This window comes from Atractosteus spatula, chromosome 11 (assembly GCF_055471065.1).
Source record: "Atractosteus spatula isolate fAtrSpa1 chromosome 11, fAtrSpa1.hap1, whole genome shotgun sequence".
Classification (NCBI taxonomy): Eukaryota; Metazoa; Chordata; class Actinopteri; order Semionotiformes; family Lepisosteidae; genus Atractosteus; species Atractosteus spatula.
The window spans coordinates 7,627,448-7,644,271 of record NC_142716.1 but is presented as its reverse complement, the minus strand read 5'-3'; the positions used below and the strand labels follow the sequence as shown (position 1 = coordinate 7,644,271).

General features: G+C 39.1%; 2 protein-coding genes across 3 annotated transcripts; one reads left to right on the top strand and one right to left on the bottom strand.

Annotated features, from left to right (window-relative positions):
• Positions 1–3,817: 3,817 nt before the first annotated feature.
• LOC148823430 (nmrA-like family domain-containing protein 1) lies at positions 3,818–6,616 on the bottom strand. The gene is made up of 4 exons (XM_088928021.1): positions 6,356–6,616; positions 5,553–5,808; positions 5,090–5,283; positions 3,818–4,021 (listed from the first exon to the last, which is right to left on the bottom strand). The coding sequence occupies exons 1-4, from the start codon at positions 6,614–6,616 to the stop codon at positions 3,818–3,820; spliced, it is 915 nt and encodes a 304-aa protein (XP_088784147.1).
• A 1,430-nt stretch (positions 6,617–8,046) lies between these two features.
• ncf2 (neutrophil cytosolic factor 2) lies at positions 8,047–16,612 on the top strand. Of its 2 annotated transcripts, none has more exons than XM_088928020.1 (15): positions 8,047–8,345; positions 9,153–9,235; positions 9,605–9,713; positions 10,880–11,014; positions 11,319–11,426; positions 11,811–11,870; positions 12,299–12,342; positions 13,215–13,356; positions 13,625–13,690; positions 13,792–13,864; positions 14,287–14,336; positions 14,895–15,046; positions 15,132–15,240; positions 15,338–15,458; positions 16,317–16,612. In XM_088928020.1, exons 1-15 carry the CDS (start codon positions 8,172–8,174, stop codon positions 16,403–16,405), a joined length of 1,515 nt encoding a protein of 504 aa, XP_088784146.1. In that variant the 5' UTR covers positions 8,047–8,171; the 3' UTR covers positions 16,406–16,612. The 2 variants fall into 2 exon arrangements, with proteins under 2 accessions (XP_088784146.1, XP_088784145.1); XM_088928019.1 differs by having other exon boundaries at positions 13,789–13,864.
• Positions 16,613–16,824: the final 212 nt, after the last annotated feature.

The window sequence follows — 16,824 nt, the reverse complement described above, 5'->3', positions numbered from 1 at the left end:
GCTTCTTCTCTCCCTTCCACAGACATGTCGTATGTTGTTATTACTACGATCAATGTATTTGTTTCTTCTCCAATATTTTGTTATTGCCAAAGTCGAGCCTCAGGCTGTTGCTTCATACACAGATGTTGCTTAATTTGCCAGGGGAAGGTCAAACAAAAGTTTGAAGCCTGAGGGAAGGTTATAGCTAGAGAAAGTCTTATTTTGGGTGGCTATGAAGAAAAGTATTTGCAGTTTTTGGGTTATAACAAACTGCACATTCAGTTACTGTAGCTCAGCTGCTACAGAAATATAAATACAAAATACAAACATACAAAATTCAGACATCCTATAACTTCGTGAAACTTTCTTTAATGTACACCTTTGCACCACAAACTGATCGTAGCTCAGTAATTACACTTGATAGAAGTGGGTTCTACATTGCAGTTCTGTTTGGGCAGAAACTCAAAATTCAAAGAAATTCATATTTTCTTTTTGTTCAAAAGAAAATATGAATATATGACGTTCTCAATACACTAACAAAGATCATTTGATCAACATCTGAATGTTTTATCATCACAGGGCTTTTTTGGACTTCTTTTGAACAAATTATTGTATTGTGGATAGCAATAATTCATTATCTTGGCAAACCAGGAGAATTTTCTTCTGACGCAAAATCAGTGAGATCTTGTGCACCTAAAGGCAAGAAAGAATTTTACCTACTGTCATCAAAGACATTGTGGTTACATACGTACAAGGGTCCTGTTCTGATCTACACAGTGATTCTATTTAAAAGGTTCTAGCACGCAACCTGATAATGTCATTATGCAAGTATGTTGACTTCCCATTTGATACTGTTCACAAGAGTTAGAGAACAAAAGCAATTTGTGGTCTCCTGATTTCACAACTGTTCTTCCAAGAATTTGTCTTTTTTTTCATTTTCATGATAAAACATAACCAAAACATCTGTAAAAGATTTACTATTTTTTACACTTTTAATTTAAATTCAGAAGGTTTAATAGCTGATGTATAGTTTTCTCTAAAATAGAGGCATCTATTACATTTATTACGTTTGAAAAAAAAACTTAAGTAGTGCAAGAGTTTTCATCTGTTGAAAAATCGTGAAAAGTGAGAGACATAAGATTTGAATTTAATAAACCCTTATGAAAGCAGATTTTCCAGTTTTCAAGAGATCAAACTTAACATATTTCAATGCTTTCGTAGAATTGTTAATATCTTCATGCATTGAGTTCAACATTTCTAAATGTTTCCACATGCACTAACCTCAAGAGTGAGCTGTTCCAGACCAAGCAGTATTTTCAAAGAGTGAGGCTCAAAAGAGTGATCTCCAGTGATTAGATGGAATCCATTTAGAGGGAGATGATAAAGTCATTGGAACCTCTTCTTTATGAATGAGACAATTTGGGGATTGCCAATTTTGAGAACTTGTCAGTATTTCCGAAGGTGAAACTAAGATGCCAGCTGGAGTTCATCGTTAGCATTTTTGGAAAAGGCAGAGACAAAAAGTTTACAGTAGGCAGGTTTTTGAAAGGGAGGGCCAGCAAAACTATAAATGAGCAGAGAATGCTGCAGTAGTTTTGGGCAGGACGGTTTCTTTATGATTCTTCCTTGATATTTCAAGTGCTGCTTCATACATGTCTTCATTACTGCCCGGGTGCACTTCAGAATTTCGTGGAGATTCTCACCTGGGGTGCCTTCTCTGGAGTTTGTATAGGTATTCTCTGGGTGCTGCAGTTTCCTCTTGCCTTCCAAAGATATCCTGGCTATGTTAATTGGCATCTTTACATTGCCAGTGTGTTATTTCCAGTTTGCTCCCTGTATCTGCTGGGTTACGCATATCCTCTGAATGACGCAGTGATGGATAATGGATATATGGATGACGATAATATTTTTCAGTGTTCTTAGATTGCAATATTTCAGTTGTTCTTCTAGCAAATATAAATGGTGAACTGTACACAAAAATGTATTTTACTTCGTTGTGTAGAAATAAAATTAAATTACTTCCAACTCTAAGGAAAATCCAGATCGGATTTGTTCGTGTAAAAGTATATGACGCTCTGAATATCCATTGTATATGTGACACTGATTTTTCATTGTCAGGTTTGTTATAGCTTTTTTAAAACAAAGACCCATATTTGAAGTCCTCACACAGCAGACTGAAGCATCACAAAATTGTTTTTCACTCCTTTTGGACTACTGGTATTTGGTAATAATGGAAAATTGTCTGCTTGTTCTTGAGGAATCTAGCTTTAATATAAATATATTTGTCTCTGTGTAAAACACAAACTTAATGACAGGATATCTAAGAGAGAATGTAACGGCTCAATGTGGGCCGTTGAGTGATGTGATGACTAGCAGATTCTGCAATACAGGCAATCTGGATTCAGACCAAACTCCAGCCTGTCTCCTCATGCAGCCTTATATCAGGTCTCATCTAACTTTGTCTGGCCTGGATATTTAACTGAACATTGAACATTGAAATGAATAACGCTTTTTGGACCATGTCTACACAGAAACAAGCCCACATAACTCAAAGAATAGGGCAGAAGACTAGCTTAAGAATAATTATGAATAATTATATTATTTCAGGTCACACAGACCAACCATGAATGTAATAGAGTGAAATGTCTATTTAATAACGGATCAGATCAGGGTCATCAATATTCCTCAGTCACTCCAATAACCATTTTTACAATATTTTGATTGGAAAATATTGTAAAGTACCAAGTACCAGTTCTTAAAACCCTCTTCTATCATGTAATGTACAGTATCACAATTTTCCTGAAGACATATGGATTTCTTAAACAAATGTGTTAATTGAAAATAATCGTATATGTTTTTTACCTGTTTTTTTTTTAGTTTCAAATATCAAATATGATGTGCATTTACCAGAAAAAAATATGCATATGGTTGAAAGCTACCACACCTTTAGAAGATGAGGGATTCTACTGTACAGTATATATCAATTGAAATCGTCATTGCTGTTTTGGGCTCCCCTGGAGATGTTACAAAATCCACTCTAAGAATTCAAAAACAGTTTTCAATGGATTTATACTGCATGTTTATTGTCCAAAGGTCAGAAAGGTCTACAGCATACTGTATTTACCCCTGCATAAACAACCTGTTCTATTGAGTCCTCTTACTAGACTCAAGAATAGGTTAGAGACTGAAAGTGTAAATCTGGCAACAGCAGGTTTTATGTAATTTCAGAACACTGTTTAAATTCTGACCAACCATGCAAAGAATATCACTTTTATAGTAAAAATATTATGTTTGGCAATATTGCTATACACATTCTACTGGACTAACAGTATGGATGTATTACTTCATGTAGCTAAGGTAGCAATTTGCTGATGTTATATTATCTAGTGATTTTTTGACACTGAAATTTAAATGTGAAATTCGTAGTATTTTTGCTTGAACACAAGCTTGCTGTGACATTGTGAATACCATCAGCGAGGCTGTTTTAAGTGTCGAATGTAACAAAAAGTAAATGCATGGGTAAATCTGGAATATGTTTAAGCATGGGACTGGGACGGTGTACATTTGCTACAGAGGAACAAGTAAATATTATTTCTATGTTGTGAAATGAAGAGAAGAAACACAAAGGTTTGGCAATGTTGTGACACCTGGAAAAGGCTCAGCAGTCAAAGTCTCAACATGGCATTTACGTGTTCCTTTAAATCTTAGATATGTGTGCTTCAGGCACAGATTATACCCTCCCATATACTGTACACCATAGACGGGCTGCTATCTATGCATTTTTGTAGATGTTATTCTGCTAAACTCAAAAGAAAATCCCATGTGGTCTGAAAACACTTCACAGAGGATGTTGTTCTAGCCTGTTGATGATCAAATCTTTGTTTTCAGAGACCCACTGAGAAAACCTCTGAGTTTCGGGACACAGAGTGTGTGTTAAAGCTACATTCGTCTTCTGGGCTCCTTTTTTCCAGAATTCAAACATGTTGCCCAAGTCCTCTCCCCCAGCTCCATTATAGTTTTCCACAAACATTCTCACAGATATCTGCAGGGAAAGAAAGGTCAATTTGACTTAAAAGGTTTCCATTTTGGACGATCTCTCCTGAGAGAAGCAATGGTTTCTACTGTAGTAATATAGTTTAATTACAGCAAACAGATCCTATATCCATCGCTTTCTTGCAACTCAGCCTTTCTTATTTGAAACTGCAGAGTTGTTCATTCCAGTTTTATTACTCAGACCTCTAATGCAATGACACTAGTGCAATTTTATTTGTTGATCTCTTTATGTGTAAGGATTTGTTACATAACCCATTTACTACCAAGCAATCAAGATAGATTGAATATCCTCTTATTGTTGGCATCCTTTCTCATGTATATCACCAACGGAAAGTTATCCTAACCCTGACAAAAACAAACTTAAATGAAGATCAAATTAAGAATATGGATATTAAACTTATTTCTTAAAATACTGTTTTGCTGCTACTGGGACTTAAACAGCCAATATTCGCCAAATGTAAGGTAATTTAGACACCTGAATACAAACCAAATCAGTGTTTGAGGGATTTAATGAATCCAGTCAGCCAAAAAAGCAACTACAACATGTGTCCTGTATTAAAAATGAACTGAGCACAGGAAGGAACTATCTCATACTACACAATTTCAGTTTTGTTTTTTACCATATTTGGGTTCACAGTTTCTGTACCATGCACCTAGCACACTGTGCTTTTTTTGTCCCATGTACATAAACCAAAAGTGTCCTGCTCTTTCTGCACCTGGGCTGTGCCAGGTTAAATTCAGGCACGTATGATCTTGCCAATATCCTGACATTTCTAAAGGCCACGTTTAGATAATAAATAAGGACAAAACAGTGGCTGTGGCTTGAAGTGAATTGAAGTGAATCGGTCTTGAAGATTCTTGCTGGGGGGAAGCATGTCTCCAATATCCAGAGAATGACGCTACTAAATACCTACATGTAATGCTTTCCCTAGTTGTCCATTTCATACAGCAACAAAGTGTGCAACCGAAGACACACAGATAGAAATTCAGAATGAGTAACTTCAGTACCATTTGCGTCACTCCATTGAGGGTTAAAAGGCCGTGTTAGTGTGCTTACCCTGGAATCTTTGAACTGCCTGGGTTGCAAGTGTTCATTTAAGGTGGCTGCATATTGGTCAACTGTCAGTCTCTCAGCAGATAGCGGACAGCTTTTCCCAATCCACTTGTGGGAGTTTTTCAGTAATACACTTGCGATCAGACCAACATGCTTGACACTGATGGCATCCAGAGGGGTTTCTCCTGCAGGAATGTCTGAGAGAAAAGAAATCGTGTTAGAAAAGAGGACAGGAGAACATAAAATAAGCTAACAAATCAGGGGGTCTCGTCCAGGCAATTCTTGAAAGATGCCTGGGTTTCCATTTCATCAACCTGGCTGGGTAGCTCACTCCAGACTCCCTCCACCCTTGGGTTAAGAAAGTGCTTCCTGTTCTTTTTTAGTTGAATTTAGTTTGTTCCCAAGATTTGAAAACTGGTCTGAGAAATTGAGACCTCAGTTCCCCTTTCAATAGGCTCCATCTTACCTAGCTTGTAGAAGTTAGGTCCCGCGGGTTTGGGCTTGAACGTCGTCAGGAAACTCTCGTACAGAAAGGGTAGGATGAGCTCAGTCTTGGGCAGGCTGATCTCGTTCATGTAGTCATTGACACAGGCCTTGGCATCCATGTGTCTGGCTGGGAAGCCATATCGTCTGTGCACGTGATGACCCCCTTGAAACACCACATGCTTTAGTCCGTGTTGTTTGCAAGCGTCCGCAATCAAATACCCCTGGTGAATTTCATTCTGAAAACACAACATGATCAGAACCGCTGGAAATATGATGCGTTATATACTGAAGGTATAAAGTGGAAATTTTCTTCTCAAACATTTCAGATTTTTACTGTAACATCTGTTGCTACCTTAGAAATTAAACATTTTATTTTTTAAATTTGAACTGAGCCCTCAGTTCCATAATCAAACCCTTAATTGACTTAACAGCAAATCAATGAAATAAGAAAGTCTAAATTAATAATAATAAGAAGATTCATTTGATGTTTTTGTTTTCCTGCCTCTTAAACATGTCGGAGTTCTAACCGATGTATTTTGTAAGTGAAATAAAATCCCAAACTTGTGACTAGAAACAAAAAGCAAATATTGCAATGAAGCAACGTCTTAGATCAATTAAGGCTTCAATTATCTAATTACGGTGGGATGGACTGAAAACTGACAGGTGTGTGGGTCACCAGGACGAGGACATTGGCATGCACCAGTTTTTATGTTGAGCTGAATAACAAATAAGGGGATCTGTTTCAGAAGGCAAGCCCTCACTCCAAGACCCAACCTCCAATACCTTTAATGCATCTATGTCTGTAAAATCCGTTGTGGTTGAAGCAAAACATTTCTGAGCTCCCTTTAAGGCCTCCTGAAGCCCTGAAGCACTCTTGAAGTTGACTGCCACTATCTGAGAGCCAGCCTGCTGCAGCTGCTGGGCCAGAGGGCTCCCTGTGTCCTGGACTGCTGCTCTCACTGTGAAAGAGCCATCCTGGAGCAGGGCATGGACAACACTCTGCCCCAGGTCCTTATCTGCACCAAGAACCACAACCGTTTCCATTGCCTCAGAAAGGAAGAAAATAAAGGGAGAAGCTGTGTTGAAATTTTCTGCTGCAGAAGACAAAAGGTACAGTACACTTAACCTCATTTGGACTTTTTAGCTTTAAATTCTCATGGTGATGTACATATACATACAAAGACAAAACGTTTCATCGATTTTTGGAACTAAGGTGAAACAGCTAAAAATAAAGATTAAGAAAACTTAAAACACCTTCATTATTATCATTAGTGGGTAAAGAAAACATGACTCAAAGACTTACTTTGTAAAATAGGACAATGTAGGTACAGTATGCTGGTAATAAAGACACTGTGTTTACAGTGTATGACACCAGAAAATACTTTTTTATCTAGGAAACAATAATTAAAATAATAGTGAAATAGTTAAGTGTACATTTACCAATACAAGCCTACTTTGTTACTGAGCAGTCTGAGTCAATATTTATTGTCCATTACCATTACAAGAAAAAAGATTGTCTGCCTCCCTTATCTGTTAATATTTTCATAAATAACCAGATATAATCATTCAACAAATGGAAAGCATACACTAAAGCAATACAAAGATTTGCATTACTGATACTGTATTTGTTTTTTTTTAAAAGATTTGCCACATACCTGTTGTTCTCTGTTTGTTTTGTCAGTCTGGGAGGTTTCCTGTACAGTTTATGGCTTACCCCTTGTGTTTTCACAGCGATTCTATGGAAACCCTAAATGGGGCCAGTATTTCTCCCTTAGCAACAGGCAGCAAGAAATCTAGTGCTACATCTAACACAATGGCTGTGTGGCTGTGAAACCGGCTGGGGAACTGCAGGAATTCCATACTTTTTCTCCTTGGAATCCGATGCCACAGTACTACAGTTCCTAACTAGAATCTTAACAGACAATTGCACAGAAAGAAGAAAAAATAATGTGCATAAAGGCAATGTCAATCTCAGGATTTGACTTGTGCATTATTATGATCAAAATGAGGACAGGTCCTAATGCAACTGTGAGAGAGCAAGTCAGAGGTTTTAGCCTAACATCTAGACATTTAATGGTTAGCTACAGGACTTCTCTTTGGTCAAAACAGGAAACAAAGAATCTGACCATAATCTCCCTGGATCACATTAATATGGTAGCGTTGTGGGGACAGGTGCAATCTCTACTACCCAAAGAATTATTTTAAAAAAAGGTTCAAATGGAAAATAGTTACTTTAAAGCCTATATTTTTGAGCTGCCACACGCCAAACTGGTGAGAGATTAAAACGTCCTTCCAGTTACACGGGGTGTGTAACAGGTGAAATGAAACCAAAGCTCAGGGACGTTTTGCACATGTGCAATAAAGAGCACATCACTGTCTGAATTTGCACGAATTTGAGAACGGAAAGTGCTGTAGGCGGTACGGGTCTGCTGGTCTCTAATGGTTTTCCTCCGCGCGTATGCCCCGAGTGTAGAAACATTTCCTGGAACTCTTGCCTCACAGCCCCTGCAAGAGGATGTGCTCCCGTTGTTGTTGCCCGTTATTAGGACGCCTCCACTGACCTGCTGAGGACAAGAGCTTTTATCACAGCCCGGACACCATGTCGCTGTTGGACACCATCCGACAGTGGGATGAAGGAGCGGCCGCAGTGGGCAGAAAGGACTGGGCTACAGCTCTGAAAGTCTTCTCTGATATCGTGGACAAAAACTCCAAAATATACTTCAACATTGGCATCCTTTATTTGATTACTAAAGACCTGGATGCAGCAGAGAAGGTGAGCATACGTTGTACGCTTTTTCTTTTCGATAGTGCAGAAGGCAGGAATCTGCCTTGAGGCTGCTGGCAATAAGAGGTTTACTTGCAAGTGGCTGTGTATGTACTGTTTTTGCACGAAACAGAGATATAACCTTTTGTACCCATATTCTGTCTCAACACAATTCAGTTTAGTTTTTTATTTTTTATTATCCCTTACGTATCAAAATCGGTCTCCCACGGATATTCACAAAATATGTGTTGTATACAGTATTGCTATCACGAATGAAAAACACAAGCTATACTTCTGCAAACGCATTTTTCTTTCAGTCGTTACAGCTGAAATGCAAGTCATTCAAAATGGGGAAGTAAACTTGCAGGGCAGAAAACAGCAGTCTCACTCGCTAACTACTTGTTGCAATGTATCAGTGGAAAGAATCACAATTCTAAAACAATATTTCATATCTTTATTGCACATCTGTGCTTGAAAGATTTCCTTAAAACGAGTATAATACAAGCTGTGGTCTGTAAATCTAAACAACCAACAACAATATTCTAAAGTAATATTTCAAATATTTGAAATACAAACCCGAGACTTTTTTAGATTTTTTAAAAAATGTTCTAGTTGAGAAACAGTGTACGTTTCATTAATATTCAGACACACCTCGGTCCACTCCAGTCTTAATTATTTTTTTCTGATCTCTTAACTTTTTTTCTGATATTAGAACAAAACAGTTTGAATTATTCAAGGGGAATTTCCTCAGAAATCGCGATTTGTTTTAATTTGGAAGCTTTTATCTTATTTCCGAATTCTCCTGTTTTTCCTTAGGCTTTTGACAACAGCATCAGGAAGGATGAACACTTGGCTGTAGCCTTTTTTCAAAGGGGGATAACATTTTACAAACAGCAAAAGTAAGTCAGCCTGGTGTTGATGCTTTCCTTTAAAAATGTCCTTACATTTACATTACATATGCATTATAAAACCTAGTTGATAAAAACAATCCTCTACACTATCTCTTGTTAAATATACCATCACAAATACCTAGAAAAACTAATAGTGATTGAAGACAATTGTGATACAAGATGCAGACTTGTTTTAAGTGCTGGAATTCTAAAGAAATGAGAACCATACTGTAGAAAAAAAAATCTTTCTTGCATTGTATCGTCACAATCGGTTATAATTGCACATTTAGGAGATGTTTTTTAAGTTTCCCTTATGAGTTTGCAAACAAATGTCTCTTTGACTGCATCATTTGTTTCCCTATGACCTCCCTGAGTTAGGTTTGAAGAAGCTTTAAGTGATTTTAAAAAAGCCTTCACAGAGCTACGTGGAAATCAACTAATTGACTACAAGCTCCTTGGCCTCAGATACAAGCTGTATGGCTGTGAGGTAAGAGTTCAGTGTGGTAAAGGTTTTTTTTTCCTTCGCTTTCTATTTTGCATTGTATTTTGCGTACCAAAAAAGAGGAAACGGAGTCACTGTCACACCTGGAACTGACTCTGAATATCACACAACGTTCACTGGTCACATGTTTCCTCGTCAGTACTCGATACACCAACGCCTGATTCACAATACGTACAGGGAGCAACAGAAGGAAGAAATCCTAAGAACAGCAGCGGTGTCTCATGCTCTCAAGGACATTGACTGTGTTCACCAGACACCTTGTGCACCATGTCCACGGACACAAGAGGCAGTCGTGTTAGTCACGGTGAAGCAATGAAAAGTCCCGAGGTTCAAACTGTGATTGTGCTGCCATTGCAATCAAACTTCATTGCTACTTCATATCCTTCATGATACTTGCGTGAAAAGGCCAACTAACTTTAGAAGCACCCTGTACTTTCTAGGCACAGATTTTCCACCAGAACTATTACTCACACAACAGCTTCTTTTCTATCAGTCCCAGAGTGACTTACTTTAATGTGTAGGTAAAAGATCTGTATATTGTAAATACCACCTCAGATACAGGCGGTAAGAGTTGAGGTGAGATGTTCTGCAGATGTCAGATGTGAGGCTTCTCTCTGTCATGATTGTAGTCCCTCTTCTTTAAGGGCGCTCCGGCTCTTTTTCACTTTGGACTTAATTCTGTGCACCTGCCCCTTGTTCCAGCCTCCTTCCCGTTCCCCTTAAAAGCCAGACACTCAGTCAGTTCCGGGCTCTGCTCTGATTTCCATATCGTGCGAGCCCGGGTCCTGATGAGTCTGGCTCCGTCATGGTTTTAAGTCTCGGTTCCTGTTCCTGTTCCTGTTCCCCCTGCCGGTTCTGACCCGGTTCCTGGTTTTAACCTCTTGGATGGATCGCCTGGCTATGGACTTATGCTTGTGTGTTTGGATTCCCCGTCTGGATTACTTTTGGATTGTTTGCCTCGGCCACACCTCCCCCGTGCACCAGCGCACTTTGGACACGCCCTCCTGTTTTCATCCCCGTCTTCCTGCATGACTTTTCCCCCGTGTCTCCTCACTACTTCGGATTGTGTCGTCCGCATAGGGTCCAGAAAGAACTGTCCATTACACTCTCTGTGAATCCCAAACTCAGAAGCTCCCCTGTTTTCTGTGCAGGTCCTTCACAATGTAGCCCTGGCCCATGCGCAGTTAGGACAATGGGAAAAGGCAGAGGAGAATCTGCACACAGCACTCAACCTCAAGACAGAAGCTAAGCACAGTCTCATTGATCGGGCACTGGAGTCCATTCTGGTTAGTTATATTGGTACTTTAACATTTTAGTTCCATATGATCATCATGTATCTGTAGCATGAGACAGAAGTTACTACAGAGGAGACATTTTAAAAATAATAGTCAGTGTTAATATTTTAATCAGGACATGTTGTCAGAAAGGAAGGAAGGAAACGTCTATTTCAGATTATATTATAAATCTTGTCGTTGGCCTTCCTTGGCCATTTTTGCTTTTACCAAACCAAGTTAGGTACTGTTGGTATTGCAGTTTTCTCTCAGATGTCTTTCCTAAGTGAAACCTATAAGCGTGTGGTCTTCTGCGCAGAAACACAAGCTGTTTGACATTGTGGAGGCCCATGCGGGTGAAGTTTTCAGACCAAACAAACAACACGTTGCGGAGCTAGAGAAGAAAGACTACCTGGGAAAGGCCACAGTAAGTAATCTTCCTTTCAGGGATGAGAATCTGGCTGTATTCACACTGCGTGGTGTTCCTGGTGAGATGTTGAGGCTCAATTTTCACCCACCTGCTATTATGTGGGTGAATGCAGTTATATGTGCATTTTTTTCACCAGAAACATATATTTCAAGCTAGGAGAGTTAATCAGAGTGTTAATAAACACAAGAAAGGCCCAAATCACTGGCTCTGGTAGCTGTTTGCAATCATAACCAATCTGATTGCTTTTTAGTTAATAAAGATCATGATCTTCATGTCATCAGGTTTAAACAGGGATTGTTCCCTTAAGAAGGTTTAAAGAAATATGAAATTTATATCTTTAAAAGTACTGAACAATAAGCCTGTGATCTTCCTTTGGTATAGGTTGTAGCATCCATCATTCCCAAAGACGATTTCTCTGGATTTGCTCCTCTCCAGCCACAGGTAAGGTAGCTCCAGCTTTTATGTGCAGTCCATATCCATGAGTATGAATGAAATGCACCGTTAGTAACGAGTTGATATTGCAAATCACTGACAGAAAATAGAGCTTTGGCTTAATATTATTATAAAAGCTTTAGAAAGTCCATTAATAAGTCATAATAATTAATTATCTGTACTTCCCAGTGATCACAATGAACAATACTGAGAAAACAATTGAAATTTCCTTTTAAATATTTATTTTTCGAAATTCTAAGGCTTTATGAAAGTTTTGAAAAGGAAAATATTATGTTGCCTGTAATGAGCAAAAATCTGAATTACAATGAATCCATGTCCAGTCAGCTTTTCAGGTTTGTGGGACTAGTTTGTATATTGTAGTTATAAATCTAACGGCTTTTACACAAACAAGAATAAATACTGATCTTTATACACAGGTACAGGAAGTTCCGTCCAGGACCAAAGCTCCTGAAACTCTGAGGTAACTAACTCTTCTTAACAGCATTATACTTAATAACACACAACAATGGAGGCTAGGATCATATGTAAGTTCTAAAACAGATCTGCAAAGTCCTAAAAACAAGTGCTTTCGTTTTTCCTAAAGGCTGAAACACCAACAAAAAGGACAAAGATAAAAGAATGGACAGTAATATCCTATACTGCCACCTGGTGTTCTCCAGAGAGTGGAGACTTTAGCAATATAGGTCAACAACAGATATACTGGAGACATGCATATATTCATAGTGAAGTATATTTAAAAAGATAAAAAACTTTCTTCAGTGGGTGAATATAGTGATTTTTTAAATTGTTTCTCCAGATATGTCTCATCTTGAAAATATCCTGTGCTCCATAGAGAGGAATAAATGCTCAGAAAAATTCATTAGGAGACTAAGTATTTAATGCAATTTCCAGAATTAGTGTATGAAAGACATTACGAACCTAGTGTTATCAAGTTTGCTTATTGCCGTATGTACCCGAGTACAATGAAATGCTTACTTATATCAAAAGTCTGGCCCGAGTGCTTACTAATAATATATCATTTTTGACAATAAGAGCACAAATGCACTTAAGAAAGTGAAATTTGCTTGTATTACTTAAGGTAGCCAGCAAGAGATAAGAAGATAATTTGCGGTAATAGCTGTATTTTCTTAAATTTCTAACTGATATACCCCTAACATGCAATGTTTGCACTGTATTTTAGGAACGTTTTTAAATATGTCACCCCGATAAAGACAGGAGGTAAATATCTTCACCTGGTTTAACAATGTGGCTGCCTAGACTTCACAGTGACCCAGTCGTTCAGTACTGGTTCAGGCACAGAGAGTGAAAGCAGTCCCCTGTTCCTGTGCGCAGAGCCCTGGAAGGGGAGCCTCATCGTGTGCGCTATGAGTTCATCCCAGAGACCACAGACGAGCTTCCTGTGCAGCAGGGGAACATTGTCTTTGTCCTGCAGAAGGGGGCTGACAACTGGGCTAAGGTCTTCTTCAACGGCAAAGTGAGTGTTCTGAAAACAGGCCCCTTTATCCTGCTGGCTGCTCTGAAACACTGTTATCATTGCCATGAATCTGCAATGTCCAAAGCTGTCTTTGAGATGAGGAATTCCAATGAGCTCAGTTGACAACAGAATACAAAAGTTTGAAAACATGGAGGGGCTCAACAAACACTTCTGGATGAAGCAAATATTGCTATCATAACTATGAAAAAGGGATCTGAAAATCCAACACGATTTGTGTAATTCTAATGACTGAATCTGATTTTCTCAGACAGGACTTGTTCCATACAATTTCCTGGAGCCAGTGGAATTAACATTAACATCCAAGCAAGAACAGGTAACCTTATTTCGATTTGCACTTCAAACGTCTATTCAAAAGCACACGTTTCCCTGGAGACGTTAAGTTGCTGTGCGCCTTCTTTTTCTGTCGTTTAGCAGGATGTGAGGCAAACCGACAGTATTCCAGCGCCACCCAGTGGAGAACCCCCTGTAAGACCCGTGAGGGGAAAAGGTAGCCTGCAGGAACTGCCAATACATCCGTTAACTTGACACCAAGAGGCCACCGTGGTTAAAGTTAATTTAAGGAACCATTTTTTCTCTTCAGTTGGGACTTTATCCATTTCAAAGTAAAATTAATCTAACGTCCAACAGGCAACAGCCAGTCTACATTAACAAAAACATCAGTGAAGCTGAAATATGGCTGGAGTTCTTTTTCTGTGTGAATTCAGAGGCCAAGGCCTGAAAATCACAGACAGAGATGGGGACTGACTGCAACAGCCCAGGGCACATTTTCTTTTTCACAAAAAACTTCCCCATCTGTAAAAAGATGAACATTGCACACCGACAGAATGAGGGTGCTCATTTTAAAAGTCAACTTAAAAAATTATTAGCAGAATATTGTTGACTTTTCATCTTTATGTATTTTTTAAACAGTGCAGGATCCTTCTGTTCCAAGTCGTAAAGAGGAGAAAGCAGGCAATAAGGTATATAAACTCACCTTGTGATCTTACAGTATATCTTATTTTAATTTTTGTTCAGAGATGACATGATCATTAACAGAGAAGGATACATTGTAGAAAATGCTAGACTGACTACAGCATATCCTCTCCCATCTAGTGTATTTAAACCCAGTCTGACAACTGCATAAATCTACATCCATTCATTGTTTAACCACTTCATCCAATTCAGGCTCCCAGTGGAGCAGGAGCCTATCCCAGCAAGCAATGGGCGCAAGGCAGGATACACCCTGGACAGGACGCCAGTCCATCACAGGGCACACACAGACACGCACACTCTCACTCCAGAGCCAGTTCTCCCTGAAGCCAATTAACCTGCCAGTACATCTTTGGACTGTGAGAGGAAACCCATACAAACAGGGGAATATACAAACTTCATGCAACCTAGCATCCTAGGTCTGGATTTGAACTCCGGGCCTCAGTGCTGCGAGACAATAATATAAACTAATTAAATGAAACTAAGTGCAGAGCACCTTAAACAATTAAGTAACTTCATATTACATAGACTCTATTCTGTGCCCCCAGGAGGAAAAATCGAAGGAACCCAAGATGTGTATTGTGAAAGTACATGCCACATACACTGTGGCGGTTTCCTTGAAGCCAGGAATTTCCTACACTGCTGTTCTTGAGGCAATCAGCAAGAAACTGAACCAGCCCCGAGGTACAATCTCTCTCAGGTAAGGCAAGTTTGTGTTCACACTGCCTTGAGGCAAGTGAAGAGAAAGTCCGTGCCCCAGCATCAAACGCAATGATTCTCCACAGTTACAAGAAACACGGAACAGAGAAGGCGAAGCTGGATGAGTCTGAAATGGAAAATGCTTGGAAAGAAGAGAGGAACGGCCATCTAACTCTTTGGTGTGAACTAACAGAGGTATGCGACATGGGTAGATGTTCACCAGAAGCGTGAAAGTTGCAACAGAGACCATGTCCAGATGGATTAAAAGCACAAATATTGTGTTTGTTGGCAGAACATAGAGATGGCACCAAAAGATGAGTCTCCTCAAGTAGTAGCGGTTTACTCCTACGAAGCCTCACAACCAGAAGATCTGCAGTTTAACTCAGGCGATGTTATCACAGTCATTTCTAAAGGTAAGCATCCCATAACTAACCCTTTCTCACATTTTCTATATGAGGTTATTTTTAGAAGAGGGGGAATGTTAGCGCAGCGCTTTCTAAATCCGAACATTTTCATTCACAGATGTTTACCAGGCTTTCAGATATCGAAATATGAAATACTTCTATAAAGGCACCAAGGTTTTATGTTTAAATGCTAGATAAACATAAGTACCTTTCATTCAAGGTAAATTCAACAACAATATCACTACTTTAGAAAACCAACGAGAAAAATTGCTCATGTTGCAGGTTTTGGACAAAAGCATCCCCCAGATGTTAAAGTCTAAGAAAATATACAAGGAAGTGGTTATGCCATTTCTTTGGAAAACCATGCTTAAGCATTAAGTGTTCAGCATCCAAACTAAGGATATAGTGTGTAAAGTGACGCATGTGGACATTAAGGACCTGCTCGCTTAGTAAAGCCCATAGCTCCAGGCTGGGTCATGTCGATAGTCGAATGGGATTAGGATTCCCTGGAGTAACAGTAGGAGTAGTGCTGGGGTTAGGCTGCCAGGGTTCTCTTGGTGACACAGCTAATCACAAGACTGTCAGGGGGAGATAAACTGCTCCTCCTGGTGGAACTTGCGGTATGTCAGCATGAACATCTAAAACATCAGTAGATACAGGCTCAATTTCTGCACAGAATAGGTCTGTCTATACCCCTCATATACTCTCTGAACTAAATCACAGATTAACAGCAAATGTCCAAAACTGTATTCCTACTTGACCAGAGTACACTGTACAGTATGTCAGGGTAATCTGACATGCTAAGATGCTGATGGAAACAGAGGAATAACTAAACAACGAGAATCTTCCCCCCCATTTTCCCTGCAGTAAATGAAGAATGGTTTGAAGGCAAGTGCAAAGGAAAGGTGGGCATCTTCCCAGCTGCTTTTGTGAAAGATTACAAAAATAAAGGCTGAATCGCCAGGTTTCAACGTATTATTTACAACTTTTCTAAAAAAAGGAATGCTTATTTATTGTACACCATCATTTAGGAAGTCTGGAATGCTCCATTCCATATCCTCTACACAAGAATTAATCAATTGCTGTTCATGTGTATTTTCCAGCTTTTGTACTGTAGTGAAAGCACGAAAAAAACTTGAATAAATCAATCTTTCTTGCCGCAAGCTCCTCTTTTGTTTTTATGCAACTCCACAACTCTGCACAGGAATGGAGATTAAGATCACTAAAAACAAAACAGCCGAGCAACAAGGCGGACAGAAATTTGACAGTTCGTATGACAGGACGTACAACGTTCTGACCTGTTCTTCAAAGCACCACTGCTGGAAACTGAATTACATCTAGCTTTCATAGAGGAGAGCATGTTTTATCCATTAGG

Excerpts from the sequence above, each read along its gene's own strand:
- LOC148823430 (XM_088928021.1), bottom strand. The coding sequence starts at position 6,616 with ATGGAAACGGTTGTGGTTCTTGGTGCAGATAAGGACCTGGGGCAGAGT. Across the intron at positions 5,809-6,355 it reads CAGACATAGATGCATTAAAG|AATGAAATTCACCAGGGGTA; the intron begins GTATTGGAGGTT and ends TTGTGTTTTCAG. Across the intron at positions 5,284-5,552 it reads ACCTAACTTCTACAAGCTAG|ACATTCCTGCAGGAGAAACC; the intron begins GTAAGATGGAGC and ends CTTTTCTCTCAG.
- ncf2 (XM_088928019.1), top strand. The coding sequence starts at position 8,172 with ATGTCGCTGTTGGACACCATCCGACAGTGGGATGAAGGAGCGGCCGCA. Across the intron at positions 11,871-12,298 it reads TTGCTCCTCTCCAGCCACAG|GTACAGGAAGTTCCGTCCAG; the intron begins GTAAGGTAGCTC and ends CTTTATACACAG. Across the intron at positions 15,459-16,316 it reads TATCACAGTCATTTCTAAAG|TAAATGAAGAATGGTTTGAA; the intron begins GTAAGCATCCCA and ends TTTTCCCTGCAG.